The 27,055-nt window shown below is 35.2% G+C and overlaps 1 protein-coding gene and 2 long non-coding RNA genes across 42 annotated transcripts; all 3 read left to right on the top strand.

Annotated features, from left to right (window-relative positions):
- The first annotated feature begins 2,022 nt into the window (after positions 1 to 2,022).
- LOC147512123 (uncharacterized) lies at positions 2,023 to 26,708 on the top strand. 38 transcript variants are annotated; one of them, XR_015214731.1, is made up of 15 exons: positions 2,028 to 2,361; positions 2,459 to 2,599; positions 2,696 to 2,894; positions 2,994 to 3,147; positions 3,760 to 3,816; positions 3,967 to 4,041; positions 5,776 to 5,870; positions 6,078 to 6,210; positions 6,282 to 6,346; positions 6,431 to 6,508; positions 15,534 to 15,617; positions 15,988 to 16,215; positions 17,237 to 17,325; positions 17,624 to 17,676; positions 17,784 to 17,891. XR_015214731.1 is itself a non-coding variant. In XM_086595073.1 (13 exons), the coding sequence occupies exons 2-12, from the start codon at positions 2,581 to 2,583 to the stop codon at positions 17,629 to 17,631; spliced, it is 969 nt and encodes a 322-aa protein (XP_086451199.1). In that variant the 5' UTR covers positions 2,027 to 2,361; positions 2,459 to 2,580; the 3' UTR covers positions 17,632 to 17,676; positions 17,784 to 17,891. The 38 variants fall into 38 exon arrangements, 14 of the variants coding, with proteins under 14 accessions (XP_086451194.1, XP_086451198.1, XP_086451199.1 ...); XR_015214730.1 differs by having other exon boundaries at positions 15,833 to 16,215; XR_015214733.1 differs by lacking the exon at positions 15,534 to 15,617 and having other exon boundaries at positions 15,998 to 16,215.
- On the top strand, positions 10,990 to 11,663 carry LOC147512125 (uncharacterized). Its single transcript, XR_015217142.1, has 3 exons — positions 10,990 to 11,197; positions 11,280 to 11,355; positions 11,453 to 11,663. It is a non-coding gene; the product is annotated as an uncharacterized LOC147512125 (long non-coding RNA).
- LOC147512124 (uncharacterized) lies at positions 18,230 to 23,926 on the top strand. 3 transcript variants are annotated; one of them, XR_015214741.1, is made up of 5 exons: positions 18,230 to 18,318; positions 19,270 to 19,441; positions 20,225 to 20,380; positions 22,401 to 22,496; positions 23,380 to 23,926. It is a non-coding gene; the product is annotated as an uncharacterized LOC147512124 (long non-coding RNA). The 3 variants fall into 3 exon arrangements; XR_015214740.1 differs by lacking the exon at positions 22,401 to 22,496; XR_015214739.1 differs by lacking the exons at positions 22,401 to 22,496; positions 23,380 to 23,926 and having other exon boundaries at positions 20,225 to 20,673.
- Positions 26,709 to 27,055: the final 347 nt, after the last annotated feature.

The raw sequence follows: 27,055 nt of genomic DNA, 5'->3' as shown, positions 1-27,055 counted from the left end.
GGAGCAAGGTATAATGATAGCTTAGTGCACAATTATAACCATGAAAGCTATTAAAGACATGGGTTTTGAGACTATCACTCAAGTAACTCTTGAAAACTCTTTTTGTTGTTTTCTAGATCGGTGCTTACTATGTAATTTAGAAATAAATTATTTTTTTAGGAGATTTATCTAGAATGAGTTTAGTTTGATGAAATGAGAACACTAAGTATTGGATTACAATCGAAACTTGCTATGTGAAATTAATAGGATTCAATACTTAAGCAACCAAAACTTTTGAGAATCTTTTTGTAGGTGATTTTAAAATTTAAGTCGTAATAACTTGGTTTAGTCTAGAAAAACCTCACATGTTTTAAATAAATAAATTCAATTAAGCCACCCATGCACAAAAATATTGGTCAATTGCTTTATACTATTAGATCACTTGGTTGTGATTAGCATACATGAATTCCACTTACAACTCATTTTACTCATTCCACTTCTCACCATGCACAATTGGATTTTAATAATCTCCATCCTTTGTTGATTATATTATTGCGTATGAATATTTATTAACGTTTGTACGATGATTGAAATACAATGTAAACATAATCATAAGATCATCCACTATTAATGTACCAAAATAGATAAAAACCTTTTTCCATGTTTTTTTTTTCAATTCTACAAAACACTTCCAACTCTCCAAAAAAAAATTCATCTCTTCAAACTCTCTCTCTCTTATTCTTCTCTTCTTCAAGTAATTAGATTTAAAAGATACTCCAAGCCTTTAGTTATGTTCTTCTCTCAACTAAAAGAAGCGACCAATACAGAGAGTATGGCAAAGAAAAAAAATGGGAAAGATTCAGCCTGTAGCAAGAAAGCAGAAACCGATGGAAACAGAAAAGAGTCCAATTTCATTCAATTTCGGCATGGAGTTGTTGACGAGAGTTTTCCTAGCCGTGATAAAAGCGAGTTACTTTTAGAAAGAAGAAGAAAGGCATGATTTTCTATCTCTTAGCTGTTTATCATTTTTGTAATTTTTCAACAAAAGCGTAGATTGTGCATAGCATACTATAAAAATCTTCATTCAGTTGAAGAAACAACTACAGAGCATCTATGTTTTATTGTTTTTGTAGTTGTGTAGTGGTGATTTATTGCATACAAGCAAACTGAAAAAATCCGGAATAACAAAGAAATAAGAGGCTTTTGGAATCACATGGTCTCTTTTTTTCGGTGGTCCCATCTTCTCATTCTTCTTCTTTTCCAAACCATCATCATCAACAACAACAACATAGTGTGAAGAAGATCGATTCAACTCAAATGGGCGAAGAAAATAATAATAAAGTAGTGATCTTTACCTTTTTTGTACATATATTAGATATTCAAGTAGACTTTCGACTATTGAATTGTTAGCTATCAATGTAGCAGGCCCAGCCAACAAAATTCTAATCTCCAATTTACGTTTAATTTGGAATTAAAATTTACTTAAGTATTCTTCACTTTCTTTGGTATCGACTATAGATTAACATATCGAGTTGGGATTAGAATATCACTATACTGTCTCTTTTTCTACTACACAACATTAAACGTACTCCTACAAAATTTTGAACTATCAATACTGTTCTTGGAAATTTTATTTTTTACACATTGTTTATGCTATGTGCTAGGAAACTGGGTGAGACCAAGTCAGTGCTCAAGGATCATGTTTTTGCCATGTATAAGCAAAGTCCTACAATTTTTCCTCTTGCGTCTTCAGACTAGAAGTCTAAAACTATCAAGATTACTTATCGTACTCTATTGTAAATAGACTACTCGCTACTGAAAGGGAGTTTGTAAACCTAGAAATAAAACTCTTCGCCAAAACTCTTTAAAAAAAAATTAGAAAAATATAAACCCTTCAAATAAAATATGCAATGAATCATTAGCTATCAATATACATATATTATTTATTCAAGTAGACTTTAGACTTTTGAGTCATTAGCTATCTATGTAGCAAGTCCGGCCATAGGCCGGGCCAAATAGCTAGTATATATAATAGCAGTCCCTTTTAAGGGGTGTGAGAGTGTCCACGTCGACAGGGGATTACAGAAATGGGGAGAAAAAAACTGCCCGAGAAACTTGCTCAAAATAGAAACCTATACCAGCAAAAAACACCCGGACGATTTAAAAAACCAAAACCTTTCTTCTTTTCTCTTCCGCCGACCCTAAAAAAAATTCCTAGCACTCAAAAACCCAAAAAGGCAACCACCAACATCTTTGAGGTCACCCCAGCGGGAACCGAGAGATCACTTAACGGTCTGGTTCATCACCCACCCGTGAAAGTTCTCCAAGTCAATCGGGGTCTTCATTGCACACAGGAGGATCAAGTCCCCGTAAAAATAAGAGGTCTGCATCTTCACATTTATACTTTTTTTTTATAAGACTGTTTCAGTCCTTTCCTGTAAGTTGTATGCTTATTTCTGTTATTTTGAAGGACTTTCAGTTTGTCCGAGGGTCCTATTAGGAATAAGAAGGAGCGGGTAATTTACGCTGACATGGAAAGTCCTGTGAGGGAAAGAGGAAACTTGGTTGCGCTTAATGATGGTCTTGAGGTAGCTAAACAGGATGAAACTCGCTACTCCAGGTTAGATACTTTGGTGCTTCTGTCCTTCCTTTATTGCTTCGAACTTTGATCATCATTTGAAACTTTGAAACTTCTGCATATTATCAAATGTTTTAGGGCTAATGCGAGACAGAGGAGCTGAATCTCCTCATAAGAGAATCATGCATTCACCAATAGCGGGTGGTCGAAACATTCCTAAGGAGAAATCCCATATGGAAGAGTATTCGCCAGGGCATTCACACTGTCAACAATTAAGGGAAGTTGAGGATTTTCCAGATGACGTAGAGATACGAAGAGATGATCGAGACAAAAAGAGGTATGGCGAAATAAAGTTGTAACTGTAATCTTACATGATTTAGTAACGACCATTCGAAATTGGGAGAATCGTTCTCTTCTGAAATTTGTAAGATTATAGACTCATCTCTCAATCGCAAAACCCAATACGTTCAGTTACTTCTCTTCATCATAATCAACAGCAGTCAGAAGCCATGACAGAGCACCAAACTCTTCGAACTACTAGGAAAGTCACTCCACTTCCTCTCAAAGCTACTAAAGGATTATGTCAAAAGGTGTGCTTCAAACCTTAAATCCCTCTCTCTCTCTCAATTATATCAGTGCAGTTTTCTCAATTTTTAGCATTAAAATAAGCTAAAAGTAATTTGGTGTCACCGTTTCAACTCTACTGTACTTTAATTAATGTACTTCAAAGTTTGTATTTATTTTGAAGTTTTTTTTTCCGCTCCACCCAGTAGGTTTGAATTTGGCCTTAGCTTAAGCAAGCTTTGTCATTGTTGCTGAAGTATGATTTTCGTTTATCTCAAATCCAAACTATGCGCTAATTGATTTCCCACCTCAATCAAAACTCTATTCATTGTTGATCAACACAAGACGTAAGTTTCGGATCGTTTAAAGAGCAAGAAGATGAAAGCCCAATGATTTGCATAAAAGTATTATAAAAATTAATGCACACTGTTATTGAATCATTTTGGCATCCAATGTTGTTGAGGTAAGGAGACAAGATGAGATTAGTGTAGTTGTTTCTTTCTTTTACCTTCAGTTGCATGTATTCCGCCACAGAACTGTGTTTTCATGTATGGTGGGCTCAGTTGTATTGATGATTATTATCTATAGGGTGTTCCTCTTCTATTTCTGTTAAAAGCAGTTTTGTTTGTTACCTTCAGATGAAACTGCAAGTGGAGAAAACTGGACGGAAAGACCATTTATCTATTGCAACAGAGGTATATCTCTTCAAATCATAAGTCCTTGGTGGATTCGGCTTTGATTGAGTCAATGTACTACTTAGTTAGAGAAATTGTGCATCTAGAAGTCTCATTGTTGTATTCCATTTACATATACTAATACTTCTTGAAAATTATTTGTTTGCCCAGATTTTTGAGGTTGCTCCGTCGTTGTTTATGGTTGAGCTTTGGAAATCCCAGGGAGACACCCTAGAATTTCACAAGGTATTTATGAATGGATATTCATGTTCTTCGTTGCTCTACCACTCTTATTGTTGTGCTGGTGCATCTTGGATTTAGGGTTCAGGTATGAAAAATTTCTTTACAAAACATTGAATTGTGTTTATCTTTTTCACTATGTTGGAGGAATTATTAAGTTTGTGGTAGAATTATATTTATTTAAATAGGGGTAATAATAATTTCAATGGGTTCAATCTCAGATTCAAAAACAAATAAGCTGAACACCCATGACATGAGAATTCTAGACATGCAATCCATCTATTATATTCTCGGCATTATGTTTTGTGGGAGAAGATATCGTGGTGCATATCCATCTATTAGTGTTATAAGATAGGGAAAAAAAAAATGAAAATGGTCTACGTAAAATCCCATTTTTCTCTCCACTTTTTTCATAATCCTTTTGGTGACGTGGACACTCTCAGAGAGCAGGAAAAGGGACTGCTATTTTCAATGGGTTCAATCTTAGATTCAGAAACAAATAAGTTGAACACCCACGGCATGAAAATTCTAGACATGCAATCCATCTATTATATTCTAGGCATTATGTTTTGTGGGAGAAGATACCGTGGTGCATATCCATCTATTAGTGTTCTCAAATTCAGGGGAATATTGTGTGGTGCATATCTATGTAATAGGGCAATTATCACTCACACATGTTAGTATATCATTTGTTGTCTTAGACTCTTTGATAAATGATACCTCTTCTACAAATAATGATAATTGATAGATTAGATAGGAATACGATACATGGAAACAGGTTTTGTGGGAGAAGATACCGTGGTGCATATCCATCTATTAGTGTTCTCAAATTCAGGGGAATATTGTCTTTCTTTAGCTATTCATTTGGAATTTAACTTTTGGGCTTCGATCAAAAGTATGAAATTTATTTGTTAATCTCACAATATGACATCTGAGCAACACACTTCACCAAGTCTTTTTGAAAGTCGATTATTGCACCATGGGCACATTAGCATGCTTATCAAGTGCTCATAAGTCATCTTAATCCTTTCAGTGTTGCTTTCCAATTCAAATGCGTCATGTTGTGCCTAGAAGTAGTCTGATTCAAGTTCCATGTTGGGGAACAATATATAACTCAATCTTTGGTTCAAGCTACAATAACTCAATCTTTGGTTCTTCCTATTTTTATGGTTAGTTAGTGAACCAGATTTCCATTTTGAACTTTGTAGCTAAATGTGGACATTTGGGACTCCAACAATCCCGATTTTGCGGACTCGAGTGTCACTACAAAACTAATCCCTTGGATAAGGCCCGTCGTACTTGGTGAAACAATTCTTTAGATTCTCCTTCTCTGTTGAACATTTTTCATTCTCATTCTCTATTGAAGTGTGTTAATACTAGTTATTTGTTGAAATGTAGTCAAGTTCAAATCAATTGCAACTTTCTTTGAGAAACTTTTTGTGTTCTATAGCATATATTTTGAATTCGGTCAAATATTACAGACTTAAGCCTTTGCCTTAAGAACCTAAGAAAATCAATTGAGAAATAAAGCGGTCCTTTTGGAGAGATATGAGGGTGTCCACGTTATAGGGGGATTACGAGAAATCAGGAGATAAAGTGGAAATAAAACTTTCATAGTTTCACGGGGCGAACAAAACACTAAACCGCACCGAAGCTATCTTTTGGGTTTAAAATACGTCTCTTTTCTCTCTCTCCGCGAACCCCAAGCATCAATTTAATTCGCTTTAACTCGCTTCTCAGATTCGGGTTTCTTTCAGCAAAGTCAAACTACTCTGTGGTGGAGCCAATGAGAAAATCGAACCTCATCTTGCATCTTCTTCACGCTTTCTTCAAAGGTAAACATATTTTATTTCTTGATATGCTTATATTCCATAGTTAAAAATAAAAGGTATATACACTCACTAACTGTTCATTCATTGATTTTTTGTTTAAATCAAAGTTTGCAATTTGGCGTTGTATGGAGTACACGTTATTGGAATCTGCTAATGTGCAGAAGGTATTAACTTCTACTTGCTGATTAAAGTTTCCTTTGCCTATCATAGGAGAGAAAAATGGAAAGGTCCATCTAAATGGATTCTCTATCTACAAAAGTCACTATTTACCTTGGCAGTCCATCGACAATCCCTTCGAGACTTCAACACCCTGCTTTATGAACCTTTAATACTTCTCAATCAGGTATGGTGTTTGTACTTTTCATTTTCTCTTCAAAGCAATTTATCTATCTAATCTTCATTTTTTTTCATTAGATTTATGTGATTAGAATGGTGTTGATTGGATTCGCTAAAATCTATGTACAAATTAGATTATATTTGTATGTTCCCATCATTCAACTTTTCCCGCTGATTTTTATATAATATATTATTTTGTTTGACGGATAATATGCAAAATTCTATAGACATTCATCTATTGCTTCTAACTGTTTGAGGGACGAGGATCGGGATGTTTGGGATCCAATTGATTCATTAACTTCCAGGTAATTTATGTACCTTGAAAGATGGTCTCTTGGAATTCTTTCTTGCTAAGTCTAACACTTTTCTGTGATATGTTATTCACACCATGGACCAAAATATCGACGATATATCCCGATATATATCGGTATTTTGGTACACCGATATCGATATTTTTGACATATATCCACTGAATATAGTACTTTTTTTTTCCGATATATATCGGAATTTCCGATATAAAAGTTTATATCGCCAATATAATCGATATATTTGATATTTATGATATATATCGTTTGTCTTTTTGACCATTTTTTAATATGAAAATTTCGATATATCCGATATATATCGGCGAAATATATGATATGTCCGATATATATCAGTGAGATTAGAGTGTTTGGAACAAAGGGTGGGCGCTGGTTACAAAGTTTGGAATAAAATGAAAAAAAAAAGTTTTTGCTTTAGCATCTCGGTTACAGTTTGGAATAAAGTGAAAAACAAAAGTTTTTGTTTTAGCATCTCTTTTAAACTTTTAGTCCATTCCATTTTCACTTTGTCAGCAAAAAAAACACGGGATTCACGCTAACCTTCACAATTCACACCAACTCTCCTAAAAAAAAAAACATCTACAAAAAAAACACTTCACAAAAAAAAACATCTCTCCTGACTCTTCAACCTTCCCACCAACTCATCACCAACATAAACCAAAGTCTACTACTCAAATGAGCTTTCAAGTTTCAATAACCCACGGGGAAAAAATATAGCAGCATTTTCTGTATCCAGGTACTCATTTTCATTTTCTGTACTCAAATGAGCTTTCAATAACTTTGATCATGAGATTACTTTATAATTTATATGGTGATGTACAAATTGTTAATGTTGGTACTGTTGTTAATGGTACTCAATATGAACTTGAGAGTGCTGGGTGAGTTGTTTATAACTTTAATATGATATATCTACAAATTTCATTATTCATGCTTGATTTAAGTAAGATTATTTTCTTTCTTCTAGACATTAGACCTACCACATTATAATTCGTTAACAAATAAATAAAAGGAGCCCATGATGAAGTGAGTAAACGAAACAGAAAATGTGTTGGAATAATAGTACTAACGTGTTCTTCATGATCAGTGTGTTATTTGATGAGAGATGTCGGTTGAATTTTGAGGATGAACTGATGAAGAAACACTGATTTAGTTTATACACTCATTTAGTTTATACTTAAAAACACTGTCGTCATCAACGTTTTATTGTATTAGACTATTAGCATCCCGTAGGCTTGTACCTAAAAATAAAATATTGTTCTATGAAAAGTTAGCACCAACACCTTTCAAACTTCAAAGCACCGCCCAAAGCAGGCCCTCAAGTCCAAACCGTTTCCTACATTTGGATAATACTATGTACTTAATTACTTATGTAGAGGGATGAAAAACCTTTCGTGAATTTCCATGACTTTATAATTCTGACAAAAAAAAAACTAAAAGAACAAAAAGTGGACTTGATATGGGACATAAGAGAAAAGAACGGATTGGACATAAGATAAGGTCATAGGGTCTCACTATTGGCATGGGCGGATGGGCCAAATTGCTTTTCCAAATGGTAGGACATGTGTGACCAAAATGCACCTTACAACTAAAAATGTAAATTACCATGATTCCAAGGCCTAATATTTAGAAATCGGACGATATTTCAGACACTTCAAAAAACAAAATATATCAGAAATATCAATATATCAGAAAAAATAATAAAAAATCAGTCAAACATCGGTCAAAGTCAACAAAGTTAAAAGATATATGTCGAATAAGTCGAAAATATCGATTATATCGTCGAAATAATGATATATTTCGGTTTTACCGATATATATCAGGCTAAAAAGGCTTAAATATTCGGCTGCGAAATATTGAATCTTTCGATTTTGGATTGCTTAAAAAACGAAATATTTCAGCGACATCAATTTGTCGTCCGAAATTTTCGGCCTTGAATTAAAGCTTCTTCTTTCCTTTTGTTGTGCTTAGCTAGCTACCTAGTGATTAGTGTTGATTGCTTTTATCGGAATAGATTTGATCAGTGTTTTTTATGGGTATTGTTCGTCTTGGTTATCTTTCTACCTTTTGGACAAGTGTTTTGTAGTGGTTTTGATTGAGATTCGATTGAGGTTACAAGGGTTAATCTGGCAGTAAAGATGACATCGGCGGTGAAACAGTGAAGAGGTCTAGGCGATTGGTTAGATAAATATATGCCGACTGAGGGCGGGTTGGGTTAAGTAGTGATAAATATTGAATCTTTCTCTACCTTTTCTATTTCCAATCCTTTTTGTTATCAGTTTGATGGCGGTGCCTACCTAAGGTGGTAGTATATGTCCAAAGTTACGGCAGATCAAAACAATTTCTTTCATCGATTGTTGGTATTGGTATTCTGTGCATAGTTGAGGAGTCTATATTCCAATGTTGCTGGCAATAAACTGTCGTGGTATGGGTATTGACTCAACAGTTAAGGTAGTACTAGTCTACTAGGCCTCATAAGGGATCATTTTGATGGGGGCATATGATAGGATCACAAAGAAAATTTAATTAGTTTCTACAAAAATTAATGTAGCTATTATGTTATCTATAAATGAAGGTAGCTATTATGTTAAAATAAAAGAAATCTCATAAATTCATAAGAACTAAATTGATCTACATTGAGAAAATGAATAAACCTACGTTGAGAAAAATGAATGATAAATTGAGAATGTTGGACTTTTATGTTGTTATATGCATAGCTCGATCATTTTGATTAATTAGTTATATTTGTCACGTCTGACATTTCAACGTGTTTCGAAAAATTGTTTCAGAAGTTACATATTTGTCTAAAGAGAAAATGGTTAGGAAACCAGATATTGGTTGGTCTCATAGCGTACCGTTGGATAACAACAAGGGGAAGTTTAAATGCAATTACTGCCAACTAGAATTTCATAGTGGTGGGGTCAGTCGCCTAAAACAGCACTTATCTGGGGTTGGTAACCAAGTGGCAAGGTGTACGCAAGTCCCCGGACAAGTAAGAATTGCAATGCGAGACCTACTACAGGATGACACAAATAAAACACTTAAAAAAAGGCAGCGTGAAACTCGAGTCGAGGAGACAATGTGCGCTCATTTGGACGATGATTCCAGTGATTCTGATGTAGAAGAAGAAGCAAGAGCATACGAAGGGAGGGGTGAGGAGTTTCAGGGTATGCAACATGCACGAAGAAACTCAGAATGACCCGATAGGAAGAAAGACACTAGAAAGGGAAGGAGAACATGCAAGAAATTTTCGCATCACTACTTTTTTGTGTCGAAGTGGCTGGATCAAGTAACAAAGGGAAGGGATTCATGGGTTTTGCGGAAGTCCAAAACCATGAGACAAGAAACAATTGATCCATACACTATTAGGCAGGGGGACACGACCAACCTAAGTGTCAAAGATATGGGTAAAATGAAGACATGGAGGCAGAAGTTGGGTAGGCGGATCAATTCATGGTTCAATTTTTTGCCGAGTACCTCCACATGCATTAACAACAAACAATCCATACTACCAACCAACTATTGATTTCATCACGAAATGTCCTACTGGAGTGAAAGGACCAACTGCTGAAGAGGTACTGGGAAAATATTTAAAGATGGAAAATAATGATATCGACAAATTCGAAATGGAAGTGGTAGAGAAGTATCCAACTTATAGATGCACCATCATGTGTGATGGTTGGTCTGGGACAATAAAGATATCCTTCGTTAACTTTATGGGTCTATCATTGGACGGGAAACAATTTTCAAGAAGTCTTTCGATATCAGCATTGAGCCGAAAAATCACAAAACCATATTTAAGTTAATTAAAGAAGTTGTTGATGAGATAGGTACAGATAGTAACTGATCAAGGTTCCGCTACACAAAATTTGGAAAATTGTCGATGAAGACACCGGGATATAATTTATTTTGGACACCGTGGTGCTTGTCATTGCATAGACTTGATGTTAAAAGATATTGCCAAGTATCATCTGGTGGCGGGGTGTATCGACAAAGCTCATTCAATTACAAAGTTCATTTACAATGCATCCGTGGTCTTAGCATTAATGAGGGAGACATGTGGTGGCGAAATAGTTAGATCTGCAGAAACTAGATTCGCCACAAACTACTTGTCTCTCAAAAGTCTCCAGCAGAAAAAGATATCGCTTAGGCAGATGTTCGTGGATCAAAGATATCTCGACACCCCATCGGCTAAGTCTATAGAGGGTATGATGGTTGTGGAGCAAGTCGCTCAAGAGCATTTCTGGAATGATGTTAACTATATTGTACAAATTCTTGAACCTTTGTACATATGCCTAAAGGTTGTTGGATGGTGACAAGAAGCCAACAATGTCATATGTACAGCAAGCCTTTGAAATAACGAGGGAGAAGATCTCTAAAATCCCTGGATGTGGTTGGGTCCTTGATATTATCGACAAAAGATGGACAAAACAATTCATCGCATGCGCTACTACACAATTTGGTGAGTTTACTTGATTTAGTTTGAGTTAATTAAATTATTTCTATTTCAAATATTCCTAAAAGTTATGTTTATTTCTACTAGCAATGTATCTGAACCCAGAGTACCAATACACATTGAAGCTCGGATTCTCCGATCCCCACAAAAAAGCAGTTATAAAAGTAGCAAAAGTGTTATTTAGTGATGGTAGCAAACAAGAAAAAGCATTGCATCAGGTAAAAATAAGAATATTGATGTTCTCAAGTTAGAATTTGAATTTTACATTTATGTTGGGTCACTAACACTTTGGTCTATTAGATGATGTCGTTTCGGGATCATCTTGGGGAATTTGGTACACCTGCAGCGCAGGCTGGAATAGCAATTTCACACCTTGGTAAATGAACTAACTTTTTCATACTCTCAAATCTCAATCACTCAAATGCATTGTCTATAGATAATTAATATGTGTTATTTTTGTTTAAATAATGCAGCTGAATGGTGGGAGTTGTATGGTGGTGATACAAAAGAGGTAAAAGAGTTGGCGATTAAAATCCTTTCTCAAACAGCTTCATCATCTGGGTGTGAGCGCAATTGGAGCACATTCGGCCTAATTCACACGAAACTTAGGAACCATATTGGCGCGCCAAAATTGATGATGTTGGTGAAGGTCCACTACAACTTGCGTTTGAAGCAAAGACGCGTCAAAAAATACGATAATGATCAAATTATTGACCTCACCCAAGTATTTATGGATAGTGAACAAGTTGATCTATTGGTATTTGGGTTATTGATAAAAATCTTTTAGCGCTGTGTTGGATCACGAATCGGGTAGGCGACCCGGATGTTGAAGATATGGTCGATGAGTAATAAGAAGAAGATGATTGCTGCGTGCCTAGTTTCGGGGTTTGGGCCCCGAATTTGACACACCTCTCCAAACACAAGATAATTTATCCGAGAGCATCTCTAGTGATGACGAGACGTAAGAAACCCGATCTTGATGATGATGATAGTGGTGGTGGTGATGGTGACAACAATGGTGGTGGTGGTGGTGGAGGTAATTTTAACGTTCAATTGCATGACTCAACTGATGAGGAAACTCCATTGGACCCACAAGTATATGAGGTTGCACCTTAAAACAATAGTCGTAGAGGAGTTCTTAATGACAATTCCCAAAGAATGTATGAGCCAGGGCGTGGAAGTGTTGGTCAAAGAAGACAACGAGGACACATTATACGAAATGATGTTGATATTGATTCAGTTTCTTCTAATTTTGAAGCAATGAGTATGAGTTCAGGGACACATGACCATGACAATGAGAGTGTATATGGTAGTGGCTGGGGATACAACCAATCAAGAGATAACGATTATTCTAGTGGCATAATCGGTCGTACCGCAAGTAGTGCGTCATATGGTTCTTCATATGGATATTGGATGGGGGCTGATCAACAACCTTATGGCGCACCACAACCTGAACCAACATATGGAGAACTCTATCCAAGTTATGAACCTGTTGGAACTATACCTAGATTTATTGCATTGCGCCCAATGTATAGTTATACCAACACTCCTCGAATTGGAATCATGTTAGAATTTCCAACACAAAAATATGAGTGGCATGTTCGACAATTTTCGGCCGATTGGGTATAACTCTGTATATACACTTGGGTAGGGTATTGTGAAGCAGTTAGGATTCAAGAATCGGGTATGGAAGTTGACCAGCCACGTCCCTCGTTTATGTATTGATGACTTGATGTAACTTATTTATCTTATTTTGTAATTTGAGACTTTGAGTACATTAGATTATGACATTGTGGTTAATTATTTGTCAATATTTTTTTATGGTTTTCTTGATAAATAAATGTTGTTATTATTTCCTCCGATATTTCCGATATATCGGATATTTTCAATATTTCCGATATTTTAGATAGTTTTGGCTGGTCACGAAAAAAATGGATATATCTGATATATCCGATATATATCGGTTTTTGGGTACACCGATATATTGATCGATATCGATATTTTGGGCCTTGATTCACACAACTTAAGGTCTCTGCTAGTTGTTCATATTCTAAAGTTTATGCAAGTGTTCTATCTCCCCTGCACCTTGTTTAATGAACTGAAGTAGGTTATGTGAATGACGGTATTTAGTAACTACATTGGGTGCATATTTACATACTACTACTTTACTTTATGGCTAATTTCTTAACTGATGTCTAATTCACTTTGGATTTTAATTGATGGGGTTCGACTTTAGTCACCGTAGTTTTTGGTAATTGGTGGATACCTTTTGTTTCAATTATGTTATAGCTCTCCCCTCCTCAATTGAGGAAGCGTTTCTAGAGTGTCCACGTGTCCAGACTAATTACGAAAAATCACGAGGAAAAAACTGCTAAAACAGTCTTACGAAATTAAAATATTTCCTTGAAATTAAAACTAAGAAAACCCCAAAACCTCAACACACTCTTTCATAAACACTATTCATCTCTCTCGAGATTGATTCCCCCCCCCCTAATTTAATTATGTTTTGTATATTTTTGTTTGATTTTTCTTCATAATACGCATCAATAACATGTTGCTTTCACTTACCCATTTAATTTGTTTTGCAGGTTAGTGTTTCCCTCTTGACCAAAAAAAAAAGTTGGTATTTAACTTCAACTTTCCTATATTGTTCTATTGATGATTCACTAGAAATTAGGTTAGTGTTCCCATTGGTGTTTGCATTTGATTGCATTGTTGTTAAAGTTTTCTCCTCCGAGGGATCTCTGTTAAAGAAATTAAGCCAATAAATAATTACAGTGTTCCCTGGCAACCAACTTTTTATTTTCTTTTTCTTTTGCATTTGATTTTATTGGATAAATATGTTCATTGTTCTGATAAGAATCATCCTGATTGTTTGAGAAATCAAAGTTGTGTTCAAACTTTTAGGATTACATATTTTGCGTTATGAGCGTGATTGGTTATTAAATGGTTTGACAAATGCTCTTATAAGAATTAGTAGCTTAGGAACCTTTAGGGTTGGGTCTTTTTTTTTGGAGCAAGTCTTTGGTTTGAAAGTTTACCCCATGAAATAAACAAGGTCGGCCTCCTACAGTGCATCTTGGTGATAGTGTTGTAGAAACTTAGAACAACAACAGTTTGCATACCAACTTTAGAGCAATGATAGTCGAAGAAAGATGTATAAGTTTCTTTAATTTGTTTTTTATAGGTGCATCCAAATGTTTCGTGCATGCTGTTTATGCCAATCTGCAAACGCTCTTTATCATTTAGACCTGTTATACTTCCTGATTCTGCCCAGCTTAAACTAAAGGAGAATTTTTTGAGTGCTACAAAACAAAATTATAACAAAGGACGGTCCAGATCATTTTGACCAACATAAAATGGCTTCTATATGCTCAAATCCAATGTAAGTGGTCTCTTAGTGTTTATCTCTATATATATGCCTTTGTATATACTCTACCATGAAGAGATTACCATTGCTAAAATGAATGAATACATGAAGATTGAACTTTTAAATCTTCTTTGGAAACTGATCCACAAGTAAACTCCAAGGCATCTCAAGGATTTTGGTTAGGACAACTAAAGGTGAAGTAGTCATTTATGTTAGTCAATGACTAGAAATAAAAGATACAATTGTCTTTGTCTGATTTTATCTCTTCCTTATCCTTAGTTGATTATACAAGTTTATCAGTGTAGGAGTGATTGGACCTCAATGGTCATGGACTAAACCATATTGTCAAGGGAAAATTGTTATATCACCCTAACCCCCTTCCATTTTCATGACATGATATTTCCAACTACCTAACACCGTACTCCGTAGTACCTGTACCAATCATATGTAATTCTTTCTGATCTAATCACTACAAATAAATTAATCCAATAATTCCCTTAGATTCGCATGGCATGTACACTTTTATATGTAGTCGTAAGTAGCATTGCAACAAGGGTGGAAACATCTTGGGATTGAGACCAACTCTAGAGCAGCTACCATAGCATTCCACACTGACAAGGTCTATTGGAAATCTAGGGCTCTTTGGGACAAAAAGAGAACAATTGATGCTATCATCGTCATCACGAACACCTGTAGGGAGGCAAACTTTGCTGCAGACATCTCTGCAAGCAAAAGTTCTTCCATGGCCAAGAACTGCAAGCTATGGTGTGATCATATAGCTCCATTCCTTACTAAGATTGAGAACCCTGATGCAACATAGTTTAGTTTCTCAAGTGATTTTGGGACGAGAATAAGTCATTACTCTCTAGCTAAGATGTATTTTATAAATTTTTTGTAGGTTAGTTTTTTAATTATTTTCAAAATGGCCATCAATCTTATTTAACAATGATTCAATCTGCAAATGTGGTGTTATCAAATGATTCCACGGGCAAACTCATTTTTTTTTGGTGTGTTTGAAGATTTGATGACTACATGAAATCATGTAACATTTTCTTTTCCTTTTCTTTTTTGTTAGCAAAAGACAAAATATTTCATTATTTCTATTCTTAATATTTTTTAGTTTAATTACTTAGTTATTCATAACTCAAGTTATAATTGTTGGTTCCTATTGTTTTGTTTGACAGACTAATTTTCTAGAGAAATGGATTTGTCGAGAATCAATTGTTCAATCTTACTTTTTGCTGTCGGCATTGTTCATGGACTCAATTGTAAGTAGTGCATTCTTTATTTGGTATCATACTTTAAATTGATTTCAGTTTATTTATGCATAGAAAATTGACATTATTGTTGTAGTAGATGTTTAAAAGAATTAGATGTAGACTCAAATTTCATTTTGTCAGATACTGTACTTAATGTCATCATGTCCATCCAATACAAATTCCTAAATCCAACAACATACTAAGTTCTGACCTTGCTTTTGTAGTCTATAATCCATATCTCACATGGGTATAGGCCGTGTCCATGTTGACGCCACTTAAAAACCAGTTCAAGTCCGAATTTTGAGTGACGTTGGTGACATGAGAAACCTGAATGGGTTTCAGATGATCAGATGGAACTAACTTTAAATATTTCATATAGACACGTGTAGGCTAACATGAGTGTTGAGAAATGTCGATCAAGCCTGTGAAGTGGTCTTATGGATGATGCATGCCTTTGAGTTTATAACACACAACTATGCCCAAGTATTTGGAGCTATATACAACAGCTATTGATGGCACTTGCAACAGGAAGGATCAGAAGAATCCTTACATGCAACGAAGATTAATGGTTACAACGTCGTGCTAGCAGACAACAAAAAATCTAAGGGTAAGCAATTTTTTTCCGGTTGTAAAATTGCCTTCATCTTATGTTTGCTTTTTGAATCTCTAGAAATTGCGAAGAAAAAAACATTTTTATGACTGTCATGATAGCGGGCTTCATAGTTGTAGAAGAAAATTTTGTTGACATGTATATGTTATTTCATAATTTAAGGAACACTTGATGTAGGCAAATGAATAATGTGAAATTTAGTGACATTAACAACTTTTGGTGGATGGAAGTGATTAAACCTACATATGATTATTTGCATATTTTCCTTCTTTTTCAAGGTGGTATAGATACGTTTCTCAACAAATCTCAATTAGTAGAGTATACCATAATTAACATGGACATTTAAATTGAACCAACTTTTTTCTACCATCAAATACCCTTGATAAAATATTAAAATCAATTATTCAATGCCTTTAAGAAGGACTATTTTGTCATTTTAAATTTTAATACCTTCTATACCCTTAAGATTACATAGTCACTTAAGGATGTATGTGTAAATTCAGGTTGGAAATCAACTATACGCCCTTATTCAATTGTTCGCGGCTTACCCTTCAGTAATTGCCAAATAAATACCTTTTATTCCGAAATTAAATTCAAGAAACCAACCGGCTCTTTTCTTCTTCTCTTTCCCAAATCTCCATAATTTGCTCTCCATTAAACTGAAAGCCACAAAAACAAAAAACAAAACATACCTGATTGTCTCTCTCATCACGAAAGTATCTGTGAACAAAAAAAATTCGGTTTCAAAAGGTAATATATTTGTCCTCTATTTGATTACTTGATTTCATAAAACTCACGAATGTCAACCCTCACTTCTCCTTTCCAACTTCTTACCGATACTTTCCTCTTATCCGATAACTTCACATGTCAAAAAAAACACAAAGAAAGAAGTAAACATTTGAATAAGAAGAAGAAGAAGAAAAGAGAGAAAGATATATACATCTGCAAGGTTGAACCTGATTTGTTACCTTATGTAGCTGTTTTTTTTTTATATTGATTCTTTTCTCTCAATATTCAGCGTTAAGATAAATCCAAATGCAGCCTTCTTGAAGAATGAACAGTATCATGCACTCACGGTGTTGTCAGCAGGTCATACGTTTTTATGCGGTAATATTTTGGTTTTTCTTCTTCTTATTATGGTAATATTCTCCTTCCGCTCTTTCAAACTAGAGACATTGAGTGCATTCTTTGATGGGATTCTCTTGCACGGGGAAACGAAACCACTTTCATAGTAATACAAGTGAGTTAGAAGATTGTGTTATCATAGATAATCGGATGTTCAAAAGCATAGAGTTTATGATGTTTGAGACTGATCATATGGCTCCCTTAAGATTTAGTCGCTGTTCCACTAAGCACGATTTCTATTAAATGTTTGATTCCAAATCCTACTGTACGTTCATCGTAGGAGGTTGAAATGGATTATATTGGCAGCCGTGTTTTTTAATGGACAATTATCAGGTAAGCAAGGTCTGTTTTACCTTCTATGGAAACTAATTACACAAACAAACAGATCATTACTACAGCTTATCTTCTTAATTTTTCTTTGTTTTCGGTCTTCTTGGCAGGAACTGTGTATGGGAGTTTAGCAAAATCACAAACTGACATTCATTAGTAGTGTGAAGCTGATAGTTGGCATTAACAAGATTTCCTCACTTAGTATATTTGTTGGCCTCGGTTTGTTCTTGCTCTTTGACCTGAATTTTCCTTATACTTTGTGAAGCGCATTTGTTGTAGGGAATATTATCATTGTTGTTGTTGTTGTTGTTGTCGTTGTTTTTAAAAAAAAAAAAATAGAATAGTGGTCCACATTTTGAGACATGGAATGTTGGGGTTCTCAATATTTCGTTTCAATTTGTCGTTGATTTGAGTCACTAAAGTTTAAGTTGGTCTTTTAAGGCCCAAAAGGCAAAGAAATACTTATCTCGACATAAGAAAGTATGAGAGCAAATAAGCATTGATTTTTTTTTTAATTAGCCTTTGTGCTAATATAATAATAGTTTTTTTGTGCAAATTGGTCAAAGCAGTTTTAGAGCAAAAACGCCGCTTAGTAAATGACAAGATATTACCAATCAAGATAGTTAAGAAGGGGATGTTCTTAAGGTTCCGATCTTTCATTGAATTCCTTGGTTGCCCTCGTACTTGTGAGCATCATTTATTAGGGTTCTATTCTTGAAAGTTGGATGGGAATGTTTCGTGTAGTTATCTAAAAATTTCAAGTCCGTGCATGTTCATCACAAGAATGAATTGGTCTATATCATACTTACTGGGGTTTACAACTATTTTGGTGTAAACTCGATCCACGAAGTTCAATTGGAAGTAAATTTCCTAACGACTCCTTGATCCGCTACTCATGGTTAAGTATAACCTCAAGTAGAGAACCCCGATCCTTTGTGAGGATGTAATTCTTATTCTAACCATACACCCCATGCCATAGCACAAGTACCATCTTACAAACACATTTATACCATGTAGAGAATTAGTGACCGAGTTGAAAAAGTTTCATTTGATAGACCCGGTGTAAGTGAAACGTAAATTTCTTAGGAAACCATGGTCTATGTTTGACCCACGAGATTCTTAAGCACCCTTTTGATTTTTTTGTGACCATTGTCTTCGAGGATATAGAGTGCATATTGTTGTTGGATTGAGTGTGATTTCGCGATTAGGAAAGGTGTAGATATGGACTATATGTTTGTTTTGGTTTGTTAGGAATGTATACGAGAACTTGATGAAGAGTTAAATATTGTTCTTAACAACAAATAAAGAACACAAGAAAATTTGTTAAACATGGGTCAAGCAAGTCATGTTTGTTCTAGAGCTTGATGGATCACTCAAGGCGATTTTATTACGATTCACAGTCAAAGCTTTGGTTTAGGTGAAAGTAGTTAGGTGTAAAAAAGATGTCTTTGCATCCCTGCATCTTGATTTCACTCCTCTTGCTCATTAAATGACCAATCTATCGGTTAAAAATGTCAACTTTTCTCTTATTGGTGTTATTGTTTGTGGCTTGGATAAATTCTCATGCCGAGTGACTCAAGTTTTTAATGCTTATAGGGAAGAGTTAGATATGTTGTCAGACCTGTCTTACCTCATGGCTGTGAAAAAGCTACAAGTCCCTGTGGTGCTGTTGGTACAACTAACTCTATGAACTTGGGTGCTTACTGCGTAGAACTTGCATTGAAAAATATGGAGTATAAAGCTATGGATGATAGTACGATAAAAAAGGGTATGTTATGTTCTTCTGGTCAGTTTTGTTGCTAATTTCGCGGAACCTAAAACGAAGAACTTTGCCTGGATTGTGGATGAAATCGTAACCACTATATTTTAAGAAGTGTCTCACAATGCGGTGCCAATGACCATATTTCTTGCTGGGGTTTTATACCCATCGTCGAGCCCTCAAAGTATCTGCTCGATTCCATATTTTTCCCTTTTTCCTCCATTTTGGGATGCTTTTGACTTTTGATTGAGAATTGTTTTATTTTTAGTTTGCAATATGAGTGTAATCAAAATTAAGCGTTTGATCCCAATTCTGCGAACAATCTAAAAATATAGATTACTTTTTTTTTTATTCGAAGCAATTTGTAGACTAGAGTTGAATTAGGTGTAATGGAAATAAATGATTGCTTTGTCAAACGTGCCACACAAAAATCGAGGGGCCAGATGTGCACTTTAACATTTGTTTGTCTTCAATTTTTTGTTTGGTAAGTGAGTTGCAAAGTTGTTCGTCACGGAGGCTTCAAATTTTAGGTACTTGGCAAAGTTTGGTGATAGGTGTTGGTACGTTCCATACATTTTGGGCATTTACTTCCAAGTTATGAATTGCCATTTGCGTATATCAAAACATATATTTTATTTATATGTTTTATTTTATTTTTCGCTTTTTGGATTTCTATGTGGCCTTTTCTTTGTGCACCAATAGTGTCTTTATTTAGTTCTTGCTAAAAGGAAGAATATGTGAATTCAGATGTGGATTTATTGGATCTAACTTTACTATCTTCTTAAAAATCAGGCCCCAACACTGAAATATGTTAAGCCAAAGGTTCATATCTAGCAAAATATAGTGAGTATTGGTGAAGAATGTATTAAAGAAGGCGGAGATAGGAAAACTGCTTTAGGAGGAAGATGAACCTACTACCTACGATGCTTTCGAGTGCACATTGGTCAGGTTTGGCTATTTTTTACTCCTACTCTTTGTTTAAATTATCCGTACCTGATTATTGAAAGTTTCTAATTGGAAAAATAAAAAAAAAAAGAGAAGAACATTCGAAAAAGGGGTTTCACAAAACAAGTAGTATTCTTTAAAACAATAGTATTCTTTAGGTGGCGATATAATCTTGCTTGCGCGTTATGGTAGTGTCCACATACAAATGAGGGAGTCTTCACACAATAACCAGTTAAAACTTCAAAAAAACTAAAAGAGCTAAAGATCACACAATATTAGTTTAGTAACACGTAATCGTTCTTGACTCCTTCACAATCTCAAGCAAGATAATACTTGGGCTTGAAACCCATACAAACCCATTTTCTTGGAAAAACTTGTGGGTAGCATATGCTAAAGCATTCCTCACTCTAGCAACTGAAACAACCTTGAGCGAGAAAACATGGTCAGATTATTTCCCAAAACAGAAAAAACAAGAACCAACCTCCGGAATATACCAAAAATACCAAACCAATGTATCAAGATACAAAAGCATACCGCGACCAAAAGTGTTTGTCCTTGGATCTAAGATGAGCTTTTGTTCGCAGAATTATCCGCTCACTCTTTTCTTTTGAATAGGAAAAGAAGAATCACTTCTCCCCACCTACAAGATTAAAGGGTAAAGAGGGTGAGTAGAAGTTTGTCGACACCTCATCCTACATTTTATTATTTTATTATTGTAGTCATGTCAAAAACTTTGAAATTGGGAGCACTACAAGCTTGAGAAATCCTCTCTGCAAGCATTTATTACAGAGTTGGATAGATCAACTAGATTAAAATCATGAGCATATGCATGGTCCGTTTCTTCACATGGTTTTAGGCAACATGTGCATGACATGTAGAAACGAGATAGGGGAGCGGGGGAATTAAATTTCGACAAGAAAAGAAAATTTCCTTCTTGTGATGACTTTCCCAACATTTAACTCAACTTTCTCGCTTCGATCCTTGACTAATAAGCACAACACCCTCTACCCATATCGATGATGCACCCGCTTGAAATGAAGCCGATTCGACCTAGCAAGACCGAAAGCATTTTTAAGGAGATGCTATGCAAAGACGTAAAATAGAGAAGAGAGGAGGCAGAGTAATAAATGAAAAGGATTATGGGGTAACAATTAATAGAAAATGCAGAAAACTAGATTAACTTATGCGGTTTATGTTTGGACCAACGAAGTTAGTGTTCATCAAGATTATAACAAGCCAAAAGCAACAATAAGAAGATATAAGAATTTGGAAATCTCTACTCCCCTAATAGTATACTTTAAAAACTAACACATCATTGTCATCTCAAATGCTCATAACAAAGACATTCTAATTTAAGGCAATCGTGAATACTTCTCACAATCATTATAAATATGGAGGTCCAAGAATTATAAGCAAATCAAATTAGTACAATGAATCTTTCTTTTTTGAAAATTGATAAAGGTATTTAATGAAACAAAATCACAACTTCGGGAGATGTAATGGTTGTGATTGCATTGAATATATACGATCATAGCCATCAAACATCCGAATTTATCACATTACTTGCATGTTTGAAAGGCATGAGCCATCGTTAACCTGTAGAACAGACAAGGGACACATTACAGAATGAAGAAAATAACCATTAGTCCTTCCTGAGGCTAACACAATCCACCACAACATAGGCAACAATAAGGGGCAGAAATATATATTCCCATTATTATAGACAGTTTGTTACAAACAAATAAACAGTAAGAGCAGAACAATTGAAAGTTTAGGGATGTTTTTATAACCAACCTTGAGAAATGTAACACTGCTCTGCACTTTTAGTGTCCGAACCTAGCCCTTCACAACAAGCTTCTTCCCTAACCAATCCAAGCCTTCGTCCAGTCCATGTTTCACATCGACAATCCTCAAGCGCTTATGGATTCCGGACTTTTTCTCCTCGTTTCACATCAACGGGCTTATCAATCTGTTTTGCCACCCAAGACTGCGGTGATGTACCTCTTCTTATCGTTTGTTGTAGAGATGGTCACTATAGAGTAAAGGAAAAATTGACGGGCGGGATGGTGATATGGAGTGAAAGTAATTCTTTGTGTTTTGTCCATGTATAGCTCAAGGGGTAAGAGCACCTCATCTCAAAGTAAAATATTATTGTGCCTCTAATTGCGTCATTCATTGCGGTTTTTTTTTTTTTTTTTTTTTTTTTATCGATGCCCAACAAATGATATTATAGCTGTGAACATTTAAAGAAACCTATTAATGGACCTACAATACTTAGAAAAGTGATTTCCCAAGGTGAACTTAAAAAGACTTTCGCTGTTGAAGTATATCCCCTTCGCCTTCAACTAATTGTTGCTAGAGATGGCAGATAGCATGCTATCTGGATAATTAAAAGGGTTTCTTGCACTTTAGTTTCTTTTTTTCTACATCGCTCGGATGTGAAAGTGAAACTTATGCGAGGCACCAACCGTTTACTAAATTACTTTACATCTAGCTGAGTGCAGTAGCTTAGAATTAAACGTTGTAATGAGTTGGCCCTACATTTGTTATGTTTATCAATGGATTTGATCATTATTTAAATATTTCTAGCAAGATTTTAAAAGTTTGTCTTGCAGCCTTCTCAGAGGGCTTAACTCTAACGACAATGTTAGAGTGCTTCTTGGGTTAGGAGAGGAAAGGGTATTCTTTCTTTGGGTTACATTCTATCTTTCGATTACTACTACAAACTTTTACGTGGTGTTTTTGGTGATTATGTAGAGAAGGAAAAATAAAAAAATGTTGTGTCTTCTTTAGTATTTTCTCATGTTCGTATTTGGGATTACTTTAATAAAAAAAAAACATTTAGTTTTGGATGTTGCACACAAGGCCTTTGAGGAAGCTCAAAACGTTAGTAAAAAATGGTATTTTCCATTTCAATTATTTGCATTCATGTACTTCCTATCATTTGATTGATTTGCATGTGTGATTTAATTGTTAGCATTTGATTCTAACTCCACTTGTAGCTGCTATGGTGAATAACATTGCTCAAAGGGTTTTATGAGAAACTGGATATATATGAAAGGCAACTGGATTTATAAGAAACCGTAGCAGCAGAAGTGGAGCTCTTGGAGCTATAAGTGGGTGATATAAGAGTAGAATGCCGGAATATCCAATATGTTAATAAGGAAATTCACTCAGCATCACCAATCAATTGCACTAAAGCAGGATGATATACTCTGGGCATGGAGGCCAAATTTGAACTTTTGTTTCAAATATCTCGAGTCCCATCTTATGTGATATAGTCCTAAACATGTATTAAGCAAACTACCAGCTAGAGTATGTGAGTGCATGGTTTCAAGTTTCATATAGTTTCGTCCTGTAGCATGTCGATGATTGTTGACAATAATTCATCACATTGTAATTGCAATTTCCACTTGAAATTTGTGTGCATGGGTTTGGTGAACGCACCCCATAACACAATCATGTAAGTTGGTATATATTTGTGCAATTATACACAACATTATAACTTAATTTGCAATTTTGTTATCTAGCACCATACATTTCTCTTTCCTTATTGTTTCTGCAAATTTTGTCAATTTTCTTTTTGAATCTATTTCGCTTAGGTATGTCAAAGTTGAAGTTCTTTTATTAGACAAAATTTTAGAAGAACCGCTAGTGTAGCACTGATTCAATTTGCCGCCCAGAGGGCGTGCATATGTGCTAGTGTATGTAATGTTGTCTTAGGTACAATAGAAGTGCAATTGTTGCAATGGTCGGAAAAAATTGTTTCAAAATCGCAAGGAGATGCACGCAAAAAATCCAAGGTACTCCATCAAATTTGTTGAGCCCTATGCCTACTCCATCTCCATGTAGTTCTTTAAAATTAGCATGTATTTTCTCATTTAAGTTTCGTTTCAGTCTTCACAATCAAGTTGCTATATTTTATGTCTTTTTGCTATCCATTATCGTGGCTATTTCAAAAAAAAAAAAAAAAAAAACTTCGGTTAAGATCAAGCTTGCTGTAGTTTATACCGACAAGAAGTTTAATGGGAAAGGGAATTATTCCAGTTGATAATTTTTTTTTTCTTTTTAACTAATCAATAGAGTTTTGTCCTGCTACCTATCTGTAGCTCAATAGAACTTTTGATATATGCCAAACTCATACCCATTAAATTCACATTGACATATGCCAGGCTGAACATTGATGTAATAGCCATAGAACTTTGAAACAAAGCATCGTAGACAGAGGGAACTATGGTGGCTTTTGCACTGTAAAATTACTTGATGGTTAGTTGTCTGATCGATATCCTTTCAAGTTTGAAGTTAGTGACTAAGGCTAAAGGCCATAGAAAAGATTGCATAAGTGAAATATATTTTTGTATGCCACTACCTTATTAAGTAAATTTTAATTATCGCTATTCAGGATTTAATCTATGCTTCTCATGTAAATATTTTGAGTCTACTACGTCAACAAGGCTGGGATAAGGAAATATAATGGCCAAAAATTCCTGATGATCTTTAGGTACTTTATTTAATTGAGGGATTAGAAGAGATACTTGGCAACTTTTATTTGCATTCTGGGTCAATACGTAACCTTGTTGATCAATAAGGTGAGATTCGAGTATGAATTTTTTTGTTTACGTAGGCTTGGGGGAAACGTGTAATTGGCATACTACAAGTTAACTGAAACTTAAGGTGACCATGGTAACGGCTGCAGGCTAATCTGTTTTACTGAAACAACTACTCTATAGACCCGATGGATTGCCTTAGAGATTGGAAGTTGCCAGACAATAAAGTGGATAACCATTTAGTCCATTGCAATTGGACTGGAGTTTGGTGCAACTCAAATGGTGCAGTCGAGAAGCTTGATCTTTCCTACATGAATCTCAGTGACCGCATTACTGATGACATCAAGCAGCTACACAGTCTAACGGTTCTAAATCTATGCTGCAATGGGTTCTCATCGTCATTACCGAAATCAATATACATTCACATATATTTCTAATGAGTTTCGATGTCAGCCAGAATAACTTTATCGGTGATTTTCCTGTTGGTCTTGGAATGGCACGAGGACTAAAGATTGTCAATGCGCAAGTAATAACTTTTCAGGCCTGTTACCTAAAGACCTTGCAAATGCTACCTTGCTTGAAATTCTAGATCTCAGAGGGGGCTTCTTTGAAGGTTCATTTCCATTGGCTTATAAGAATCTGCAAAACTTGAAGTTTCTTGGTCTTTTAGGTAATAATCGCTCTGGTTATATATCAAGTGAGCTTGGGCAGCTTAAATCTTTAGAAAGTATTATTCTAGGATATAATGCATTTGAAGGTGAAATTCCAGCTGAGTTTGGTTATCTCACCAATCTTCAGTATCTCGACTTGGCGGTGGGAAGTCTCAGTGGCCGGATTCTAGCCAAGCTGGGGAGGCTAAAGCAATACAACTTTGAAGGCAATATCCCATGAGAAATCGGAAACTGTTCATCATTAGTGCTATTGTATTTCTCTGAGAATCAGTTATTTGGAAAGATTCCAGCAGAGTTAGGCTACTTGAAGAATTTGCAGCTCTTGAATGTTATGTCCAACCAATTAACAGGTCACATTCCTACTGCACTTGGTGAACTAACCAAGATAGAGGTGCTTGAGCTATGGAACAATTCCCTATCAGGTCCCTTGCCAACAAATCTTAGATAGAACACGTCTTTACAGTGGTTAGATGTATCATCAAATTCATTGTCTCATGTCCCCGTGCTTAGAAGGTAGTTCAGTTTAAAAAAATCATGAATTTATTACTTATTACAAAACTATGCATGCTTTGTAAACATGTTAGTCCCTACTTTTCTTATGCTTCTTCGTGTTTCTGCTTTGAGTAATAGGAAAAACTTTGCAGAATTTTATCTCTTTGATTTACTAATGATTCAGCTTATAAAGAGAGAAGTGATGCAGTCTAATTGGATAGGTACAAATTACTGCTGATGATAGTAAGGACCAACTATCCAATGGGGAAGAGAAAAGAGTTGGGTAAGGGCTCAAATAGGATAGGAAAGATGCAGGGGAGAAACAGTAAAACGGAAAAATGAGATGAAGATCAAGCCAATACTGATGCTCCTTGCTTGAAAAGATCATATTTTGCAAGTAATGTAGCTGAAAATGTACTTTGCTTGCAGCAGATTTTTCTTCATAGTATGTCAATCTTTGATTTTAAACTAATGGTTTTATTGGGTTCATAGATAGATCGATCAGTTAATGAGTATTGTATTTTCACTCTCTTAAAACTAATCTACTTATCTTTGTACTTGAATGAGTACATATCAATTGCTATTGATACATTTATATGCTCTCTCTTTTTGGCTGGATCATTCAGTTGTTGTCGAGCTATTTATTTATATTAATACCATGTTAGTTAGGTTGAACCATTAATCTGATAAGGTATTCAATTGATCTAACTTTTTTGGGGTTTGCAGTATTAAGTCCATTTAGTACAACTGATTGTATGGCTCAAGAGGTAACATGATTGAGTGGAAACAACGGTGTGTGCTTTGTATGAATATTATTAAGGAAAGTAACATGTATTAGGTACACTCATGATGGTTGAAGACGTGAATTTCTTATAACCTACTTGCACTAATATAATTACAGTGGTAGGAAGAGCTTATTCCATCTCTATCTCTATGAAGATTTTTAGGACTTTGCACCCTTCAAAGCC

Source organism: Coptis chinensis, chromosome 3 (genome assembly GCF_015680905.1).
Source record: "Coptis chinensis isolate HL-2020 chromosome 3, ASM1568090v1, whole genome shotgun sequence".
Taxonomy (NCBI): domain Eukaryota; kingdom Viridiplantae; phylum Streptophyta; class Magnoliopsida; order Ranunculales; family Ranunculaceae; genus Coptis; species Coptis chinensis.
The sequence above is the reverse complement of the archived record's forward strand: the minus strand, read 5'-3'. Positions and strand labels throughout refer to the sequence as shown.

Excerpts from the sequence above, each read along its gene's own strand:
- LOC147512123 (XM_086595068.1), top strand. Across the intron at positions 16,216-24,100 it reads AGACAACAAAAAATCTAAGG|GTACAATAGAAGTGCAATTG; the intron begins GTAAGCAATTTT and ends ATGTTGTCTTAG. Across the intron at positions 24,181-26,308 it reads ATGCACGCAAAAAATCCAAG|GTACAAATTACTGCTGATGA; the intron begins GTACTCCATCAA and ends CTAATTGGATAG.